The sequence below is a fragment of the Otolemur garnettii genome, unplaced genomic scaffold (genome assembly GCF_000181295.1).
Source record: "Otolemur garnettii isolate 467f Iridium unplaced genomic scaffold, OtoGar3 scaffold00096, whole genome shotgun sequence".
Lineage (NCBI taxonomy): Eukaryota > Metazoa > Chordata > Mammalia > Primates > Galagidae > Otolemur > Otolemur garnettii.
In genome coordinates, this window is record NW_003852491.1 from 430,721 (window position 1) to 440,721 (window position 10,001).

The 10,001-nt window shown below is 47.5% G+C and overlaps 1 protein-coding gene across 1 annotated transcript in view; it reads left to right on the forward strand.

The window, feature by feature from the left end:
• VWA3A (von Willebrand factor A domain containing 3A) overlaps positions 1-9,759 on the forward strand; it is a 58,904-nt gene extending 49,145 nt beyond the window's left edge. The window contains exons 26-32 of the mRNA XM_003795840.1: positions 770-878; positions 3,995-4,139; positions 5,449-5,593; positions 6,013-6,164; positions 7,413-7,536; positions 9,438-9,535; positions 9,708-9,759. Coding sequence (XP_003795888.1) covers positions 770-878; positions 3,995-4,139; positions 5,449-5,593; positions 6,013-6,164; positions 7,413-7,536; positions 9,438-9,535; positions 9,708-9,759 — 825 coding nt within the window. The remainder of the gene's footprint in view (positions 1-769; positions 879-3,994; positions 4,140-5,448; positions 5,594-6,012; positions 6,165-7,412; positions 7,537-9,437; positions 9,536-9,707) is intronic.
• Positions 9,760-10,001: the final 242 nt, after the last annotated feature.

Here is a 10,001-nt window from a genome sequence, read left to right on the forward strand (position 1 = left end):
AAAAAAAAAAAAATGAAAATCTAATCATTTACATCTTTGCCTTTTTATACTGTGTTATCAAGATTGGGGAAACTAAAAATAGCCATGAAGGCCGGGCACACTGACTTACGCCTGTAATCCCCGTACTTGGGAGGCCAAAGTAGATGGATTGCCTAAGCTCACAGGTTCCAGACCAGCCTGAGCCAGAGCAAGACCTGTCTCTAAAAATAGCTGGGCATTGTGGTGGGCACCTGTAGTCACAGTTACTTGGGAAGCTGAGGCAAGAGGATCACTTGAGCCCAAGAGGTTGCTATGAGCTATGACACCACAGCATTCTATCCAGGATGACAAAGTGAAACTCTGTCTCCAAAAAATAAATAAATAAAGCCATGAAATTTTAAATGATCCACTGAAAGAACTTATGATCATTGTTGCATGCTGCCCCCTCTCCATCTGAAGTCATCTTTTGGTTTGAAGTTTATGGGCCTCTCACCCCACCACTCAGGGCTATTTTACATTTCCTATTTTACAGTTTAGAGATGTTATGTTTTCATAATACTACAGTGACTGCCTTTGCCACAAAACCATCATCCTCATGCCTCTACTCCTTTGCAAAACCATAAATCTACTAGTTCAATAAAAGAAAAAAAGGCTTTTAAATAAACAAAAACATATGCTTAACAGATGTTTTGGGAGTTGTGAACCACATGGAATAAACTGTCTTAAGGGGTGATGGCAATATGCAGAGACAGCTGATGGGGTGTTTTTGCTTTCATTTGCCTCACTCCAGGGGGTGGTGAGACACATTCAGTGGACGCCCAGGGACATGGAGGTGTACATCATGTGCATGGAGAAGGTGATGAGGCGCTATGTGCAGAGGCTGCAGTGGCTGCTGTCTGGTGAGCCTGCTCACTGTCCTGGAGGGTGGCAGGGCACAAAGAAGTGGAAGGTCCACCCCAGGGGCCCAGGGTCTGTCCTTCGAAGGCCGACCCCTTGTGGACTGTCGGGTCAGGGGATTAAGCCAGGAACATCATTTGGGTACAATATGGCTTCTGGCTTCAGAGGTCAGCAGGTGCTAGATGACAGGGCGAAGGATCCAAAGGGCCCCTGAGAGGATGCGTGCCTGACAAGGCCTCTCAGTAAGGCCACATCCATACCTTGTCTTCTTGCATGTGACAAGGTGCTCACCTTTGAGAAGCTTACCTTGGCACTGACCTGGCCTCACAGAACCAGCCCATGGCAGTAGAGACAGGAAGGTCCTGACAGAAGAAGCCTCCATTCTTCTTTACAAAGAGCACTGAGGCATTCTGGAAGAGGCAAAGAGATAGGGCTGGGTGGGGAGAGCCAGGCTCTCATCCCAGAGTCAAAGCTGGGGAAATAGAAACAGTTTGAAGCACCAAATCCAAGAGGCTGGGCAGACATCTAGATCCAAATAAGGAGGGGATTTAGGCTTCAGGGCCTGGAAGTTTCCTGGGACAATAGAAAGTAGGCAAGAGGGAGTCATAAAAAGACCCTACAGGCGGCCTTGTGTAGGCCACACAGGACCTGTGCAAATGCATTAGGTCCAATCCTCTGCAGTAGGACCTGGTATAAACAGTCTATGGGTAGTGGGTGGAGTGATGACGGTAGAGTCCAAAGTCTCCGCCAGGGGCTGCATGTGCAGTCACAGGTCAGAGGGCAAAGTGGGTCTCAGTCTCTCCCCATTCCCAGGTCACACTCAGCCCTGGAAAGGGTGTGAAGACCAGAGATCTGGCTACTTCTATCATAGTAGGAGTCCCATGCCTCATGTACAGGTGCATACCTGAACGCTATCTAGTACTCCAGAACTTACCCCAGGGATGCTTCATCCATTCATTTGTTCCTTATTCAGTGAGGGTGTTCTCCTGCTAGGTGCTGGGGAAAGGGTGGAAGGAAAACCCACCACGCCCCTGAGCTTGTGGCGCATACAGTCTCCCAAAAGTTGTGAACTGTGACAAGTGCAGGAAGAAGGGGGCATGGTGCTGGAAAGCCCTCAAAAGGGGCAGTGGGCCTAGACAGGAAGGTCAGAGAAGGCTTCCCCAAGGAGGTGATGTTTGAGTTGAAATCTAAAGAATAAAGAGATTTTCACTAGGTAAAGAGAGGCAGGGCAGGTGTGAGCTGAAGTGTCCTTGAGCAGAGAGGGAGATGCTAAGTCCCAAGACTGATGGGGGCCAGCATGGCTGAGAGTGAGGGAGAGCGAAGGGTGATGCCATCCTGAAAAGACAAGGCCATGAAACAGATTTTGCTACTGATTAGGAACAGTGGGAAACCACTAACCATTTTAAAGGGGAGAGTGATCAAGGTAGCATCTGTACTAAACCCTTGGATTGCTGCATGGAAAATAAGTTGTTGAAGGCACAGAGTGGAATCAAGGTGACCCAGTCTTGCCCGGGTAAAAGATTAAGAGAGCTGAGAAAGGGCATCAGTGACGAAGTTACATGAAGTAGGCAGAATCAGAGAGATTTGGGAGATAAAAATAGACTGGGTTTGGTGGCTTGCAATGTTTCCACTGTCAGATTCCGAAGGTGGACCCTGTCCATTTGTGATGAGAGGTCCCCTGGCCAGCTGACTGGCTAGCTGAATGTCCTCATGGAGCCCCTCTGCTTCAGGAAGCCTCCCCTCTTATTCTCCTTTTGGCACAAGCACTGCCAGAGAACAGCCCACATGAGTCTCAGGCTCCCTGGTGGCAGGTCCAGCCAACTCAGTCCACCTTTTCCTGGAGAGCTGCTGATCCATTTTTCAGCAGTTTGTCAGTTTTTTCTACTGTTTCTAGAACATTGAATACATCTCCCTCTGCTTGTCTGGCTTTACCCTGTCTTAGCTCTGTTGAGGGCCAGGCCAGAGGCTACCCGACTGAAGTATGGGTCAGAGCAGTAGGTACTGATTTTGCCTCTCCCAGCCCATGTGACCCTGCCAAGTACCCAGCCCTCTGGGTTTTCCCCTGGGGCTGAGCCCAAACCCTTTAACAGCTTCTCCAGCTTCACCCTTGCCCCTCTCTCCATGAGTTTCTCTAGTCCTGCCTTGTTGCTTCCCCACATGGGCTTTTCTCTGCCCCACAACATGCCATGGTCTTGTCCCCACCCTCAGGGCCTTTCCCTCTGTCTGGCTGCCTTAGCTGACTGCTGCTCATCCTCCCTTGGCTTCCTAATCCCCCCCCCCGCCCCATATTCATCTAACTTCACTTCTCCTCATTTGCTTTCATGACTCTCCTTTGTCCTAACCGTGGGCAGAGCTGTAATTATTTAACATCTATCTTTCCTTCCTGACTATAAGCTTCATGAGGCCAGGGACCCTCTCTTGTTCACCATAGTACTTTGCATGGTGCTAGGCACATAGCAATTGCTCAGTTAACTTCTGAGGACCAGTTGACTCCACGCTCTCTCACATCTTTTCCAGCCCCAGACAATTTTGCAACACTATTTAGGAGTGAGAAAAATCAAGCCCAGGGAGGTTATAATCACTTGTGCAAATCATCGTGGGCAAAGCCAGAGGTCCAAACCATCAGCTGGCTGTGCCCTTGGACAGTTGACCCTGCCACAATACCTCAAAGGCTGTCTCCCAGGCTCGGTGCCCATAGCTCAACCGGCTAAGGCGCCAGCCACATACACCTAAGGTGGCGGGTTCGAATCCCCAGCCCGGACCCGCCAAACAACAATGACGGCTGCAACCAAAAAATAGCTGGGCATTGTGGCGAGTGCCTGTGGTCCCAGCTACTTGGGAGGCGGAGGCAGGAGACTCGCTTGAGCCCAGGAGTTGGAAGTTGCTGTGAGCTGTAATGCCACGGCACTCTACCCAGGGGGACAGCTTGAGGCTCTGTCTCAAAAAAAAAAAAAAAAAAAAAGGCTGTCTCCCAGTGGGGTGATGTCTGCTCAGCTATAAGGCAGGCAACAGGCGTTTTGAGACTTTGTCTACCTAAGACAGATGCAGTGAGGAAGACTACCCAGCAGGAGGGACCCCTCACTGCATCATGCCTCTGCCCCCTTCTGTTTTGGAGCAGGGAGCCGCCGGCTGTTTGGCGCCATCCTGGAGAGCAAAGTGTGCATCCTACTGGACATGTCAGGGTCCATGGGCCCCTATCTGCAGCAGGTGAAGATAGGACTGATTCTGCTGATCTGGGAACAGCTGCGGAAGCACTGCGACAGGTAGGAGGCTGGGACAGGGCTCCAGAAGACCCAAGGGGAGCTCCTGGGGCTTCCCTGGCCAAACCCCTCATCACCTCTCAGTTCCACTGGGCCTGGAGATCTCTAAAATGCTCTCCCAAGTAGCTTATCTGAGCAGGGAAGAATATTGTATTGTGCTCTACAGCAGAAAGAGAACAATTTTTAGAAATCCATCTCAGGCCCAGGAATAATCGCAAGCTAACAATGGAACCACCACGCGGCCTGAATCATGGCTTTCAGCTGAATTTGATTACAGGCAATCCCCAAGTTATAAATATCCATTTTACATGCCACTCGCACTTAGGAATGGACGCTGTTATAGGTAATAGGTAAATGTAACTGTTCAAACTTATGTACAAATTCAACTTAAGAACAAACCTACAGAATTTATCTCATTTGTAACCTAGGGACTGCCTATATTTTATTTATTTATTTACTTAATTAATTTTTGTGCACATGGTTTTTAAGTAGGAAAAATTGTTTTTTTTCTCTATCCAGAAGGGAGGACCCTGAGGGGACAGAAGGTTCTCTGGTCCCAGGCTGGGACTTATTCTTGTCTTAATAAGAGTAAACATTTATTGAGTACTTTCTGTATGCCAAATGCTTTATGTGCATTATTTCATCAATCTTCACAGCATATCATATTTTTCTATTATTATCTCTGATTTTTCAGTAAAAGGAAGGTAGGGGTTAGAGAGGTCAAGTAATTTGCCCAAGATCCCACAAGCAGTCAATAGCTGAACTAGCATTTATTTTTTATTTTTATATTTATTTATTTATTTATTTAAGACAGAGTCTCAAGCTGTCACCGTGGGTCGAGTGCCATGGCATCACATCTCACAGCAACCTCCAACTCTTGGGCTTAAGCGATTCTCTCACCTCAGCTTCCCAAGTAGCTGGGGCTACAGGAACCGAACACAAAGCCCAGCTATTTTTTCTGTTGTTGTAGTTGCAGTTGTTATTGTTGTTTAGCTGAGCCAGGCCAGGTTCGAACCTACCAGCCTCGGTGTACGTGGCTGGCGCCATAACCACTGTGCTACAGGTACTGAACCCTGAGCTAGCATTTAAATCCATTTCTGTCTTCACCTATTTTTGACAGTGTGCTTCTCTAGTTCTCAAGCGGCCCATAGCCTTCTCCCTAAGGGGCCACAGGGCTCATAGTAGGGCTATTCAATGACAGGTACCAATAGTCTTGATGAAGGTGACTTGCCCTGAATTCAGTCTAGACTGGCCTGCTCTAACCATTCTCCTCCCCCTCTCTGCCCCTTGCCTCTTCTTTCCTCCTCCCTAGTTTTAACCTGCTCAGCTTTGCAGAGGGCCTTCAGCCATGGCGGGACACTCTCGTGGAGACCACAGATGCAGCGTGTCATGAGGCTATGCAATGGGTGACCCACCTGAATGCTCAGGGAAGCACCTCAATCTTGCAAGCATTGCTGGCAAGTTCCACCACTGAGCCCGACCCTGAAGCAAAGCAAATACCATCATCCCCTATATGGATATCACATGATGTTTAGGATTTACAAAGTGTGACTTCATTTCATCTTCCCAACAACCCAGTAAGGAAGGGATTCTGGTTGTTCTCACCTTATAGATGAAGACACAGAGCTCAGAGAGGTTAAGTGACTTGCTTGAGGTTGACTAGCTAGGAAGTGGGCCATGTTTTTCCTCCTAACCCTCAGCGGCTTGCCTGGTCTGTCTTAGGCTGAAGGGGGCGTCTCTCAGTTCTACTGGACAACAAATTAGTAACATCCCTTGGGGACAGCAGGCACCACCTTGAGGCAATTGGTTTTTGTCCTTGTGGGTAAGTCCTTCCTCCCATGCCTGACAATGTGACAACCTTCCTGTCCCCTTTCAGAAAGCTTTCAGCTTTCGTGACCTGGAAGGAATATACCTCCTGACTGATGGGAAGCCAGACACGAGCTGCAGCCTTGTTTTAAGTGAAGTCCAAAGACTCAGGGAGAAGAGAGATGTAAAAGTGCACACCATTTCCTTGAACTGCTCGGACAGGTGGGCAAGAAGGCATCAGTTCTCAGTTTTATTCTCTTCCCATAGAAGAGTGAGCTCCTCAACTAACTGAGGGACTCACTCACTTACTGGTCTTTCCTGGGCCCTAGTCCTGTAAGTCGGAGTCCTGTAAGTAGGAGAAGCATTGTTTCCTAGTGGGCTCAGGCAGGCAGGGTGAAAGCCCTTCTCCCTACTCTCACTTTCCCCACCAAAGGGATGCTTGTCTGACTATCTCTAGCCTGGAAACACATTTGTACCAGTTCACACAGTCACATCATATCCTCCCTCCTGATCTTTCTTGGGAACACATTTGTGAATATTTAGGAGGAAAAGCTAGAAGGGAGAACATAACAGACTAACATGTCATCATTATAGTTTTTTTTTTTTTTCTTTTTGCAGTTTTTGGCTAGGGCTGGGTTTGAACCTGCCACCTCCAGCATATAAGGCCAGCGCCCTACTCCTTTGAGCCACAGGTGTCACCCTATAATTATATTTTGTAGATGAAGACACAGAAGAACCTTTTGGCCAGGTGTGATGGCTCATGCCTGTAATCCTAGCACTCTGAGAGGCTGAGGCTGGTGGATTACTTGCGCTCAGGTGTTTGAGACCAGCCTAAGCAAGATTGAGACACTGTCTCTACTAAAAATACCCAGGCATTGTACTAGGCGCCTGTAGTTCCAGTTACTTGGGAGGCTGAGGCAAGAGGAACTCTTGAGCTCAAGAGTTTGAAGTTGTTGTGAGCTGTGACACCACAGGTGTCTACACAGGGTACAGAGTGAGACTAGGTCTCAAAAAAAAAAAAAAAAGAAGAACATGTTTAGATCATAGTGACTCAGCTCCTTCAGAAAAAAAATTATTATTAGCAAAATGGGCTACATATGTGTGTATTTTATCTCTCTATCTCAACCGTGAGCACTGTAAAGGTCACACTTGGGTTCCTTATAAGCCTAACATATAGTAAGCGCCAGATAGACATCCGGCAAAGGCATGGGGCGAGTGTGCTGGCCAGGTGCTTTGAGGGAGTCTGGGCTACATGGCAACACAAAATCTCCTCCCTTCAAGCAGCAGCAGAGTGTGCTGGCCGGAGGAGGGTACTTGGTGATGAAACAGTGTTCTCTCCATGGCACAAGCCAAGGCCCACTGCTGGGCCATTTGTCTTAAGCTCCACAAACTTAAATTCCCCGTGGGACTGGCGGCCCATGGGGAACTTGCCTGGTAGCCACCCCACACAGCCTTCTGTTCCTTCCCCAGAGCTAAGGTTGAGTTCCTGAAGAAGCTGGCTTACCTCACTGGGGGCCGCTATCACTGCCCTGTGGGTGAGGACACGCTTGTCACCATTCGCGGCCTGCTGACCAAAGGCTTCATTGAGGAACAGGTAGGTTGTGGAGCTATAAGGTAGGTTGTAGATCTACAAGGTCTGTTGACCGCCTTTTTAGTCCTTCTGACTAAAAAGATCTCTGTTTCTCTTGTGAGACAAAGTATGGACTAAAAATGTGGGATTTCCTTGCTGCCATCCTCAGTGCAGGGAAACAGGCAGTACCTGTTGAGCACTTATGTTGCTTGATACAGATTATCTCTCTTGGGGCGGTGCCTGTGGCTCAGTGAGTAGGGCGCCAGCCCCATATACCAAGGGTAGAGGGTTCAAACCTTGCCCCAGCCAAACTGCAACAAAAAAAATAGCCAGGCATTATGGTGGGTGCCTGTAGTCCCAGCTACTCAGGAGGCTGAGGCAAGAGAATCGCCTGAGCCCAGGAGTTGGAGGTTGCTGTTAGCTGTGATGCCACAGCACTCTACTGAGGGCCGAGGGTGACAAGGTAAGACTCTGTCTCTAAAAAAAAAAAAATAACAGATTATCTCTCTTTTTTTGTTTGTTTGGTTTTTTTGAGGCAGAATCTCAAGCTGTCACCCTGGGTAGAGTGCTGTGGTGTCATAGCTCATAGCAGCCTCCATTTCTTGGGCTCAAGTGATCCTCTTGTTTTTCTATTTTTAGTAGAGAGGGGTCTTGCTTTTGCTCAGGTTGGTCTTGAACTTGTGAGCTCTAGAAATCCACCCACCACGGCCTCCCCAAATGCTAGGACTATAGGTGTGAGCCACTGTGCCCGACTGATATAGATTATCTCTTTTAATTATTGTACCCATTTAACAGATGCACAAACAGGCTCAGGGAGGTTTTTAGGAGTTCACCTAACATCAGAGGAGCTGGTAAATCCCAAGACACCCATGATCTTAACCTCTATACTTTCATTCCTGTGTATTTCATTTATTCCCATTCAATTCATCGAAACACAGATGTTCCAATTTCTGTTAAGGAATAGAAGTCTAGTGGAGTCATAGGTTATCTATTAAGTAATAAATCTATAAAGTCACAGGTTCTGATGATCCTCTTTTGATTTGATAGAAAAATTTTGCACACATTTGTACCTTTTAGGACTGTAGTGTTATCAGTGATAACATTTCCAGGGCTCCAGGGCAACAATTATGAAGTAAGACAATTGACCAGAATTCCAGATTTCTTTTTGGACATTAAAGGCTACTTTCACATAACAGGCCATCATTTCTGAAGTCTGGGTGACCTTACATGACTTCTTTGTTCAAGTAGCTCTTGTAGGGACAAATATTCCAAATAATACAGGGAACAGAACAAGTTGATAAAAGTAACAAATAGTCACCCAAGAGTCCTTATGACAATATCATGAAGGTGCTCAGTTTAGTACCTTATCAAGTCAGGTTCTTTGAGTAGTTTTTGCTTGCAGAAAACTACTACTTACTGCCCCGGAAAAGGGACAGCTTCATCTCCTGAAACTCAATGGTGAGGTGTGTGTTTTTAGAGGAAGGCTTTGCAATTTTTATTAGTTAGCACACACACACAAAGTATGCCCGTGAATCTTTGTTTTACTGGAAGAAACTGATAAAGGGCTAAAGAGATTTTACCAAATAGCAGAGAGATAAGGAGCATATACCATTTCAGTTGTCTGGCCCGGAGGTGCCAATTTTACTCAGCTTCAGAGACCACCTTGCTTTGCCACAGCCCCGTCCCTATGCTGCCTCTCAGACATCTTATTTCAAACTGTAGCACTAACAGAATGACTGCCTTGTATTATAGGAAGTGAGTTTCCCATCCCTAGAGACATATAAGCTGAGGCCCACAAGATTTCCTGCACCAGGCAGCAAGCTGAATTTAATTATATCTAAAATTCTTCCTCTGAGATTTTGGATTTTCATGTCCCGTCCAGTTATTTAATAAATTGAACTTCACACTCATTTTTCCTTTCAAAGGATCCCACATTGCCACCATTTGAAGGAGATGATTTAAAGAGACTGGCTAGGGAGATCACCAAGGCCAGAAGCTTCCTCGGGCAGGCCCAGTTCTTCAGGTATGCCCCTCCCACCTGCCACAAGGCTGTGGCCTACCCAGACTCTGGGCTCCATCAAAAAGGGCCTGCTAGTCACAACACCCCTGCTACAAGTGCTCTGCCATGCCTCTTCCCAGCAGCCCAAAAGTCTGGGCACCAGGGGGTCCATCTTCCTTCATCTCCTGCCCACCAGATCCCAGATCCAGAAGAAAAACAATGTGAAACCAGAGGTTGCTGTTCCTTAGAGAAGTGTTCTCAGGTAAGGTGTGGGGATGAACACTGCACCTGTTGAATGCCCAAGGCCCAGGCAGCATGCTCTATTTTGTGGACAGTAGTAACTTGGGGTGGAGAAAGGGGCAGAAATAATGACCTTTCTAAGCAGAAAGGCCATCCTACAGAGGACCACCTGTTGAGCACAGCTTTCGCCTTCGTGGTGGGATGTCATAGAAAGCAGTGGCCCACAGGTGGTCCACAGAAAACATGGTTC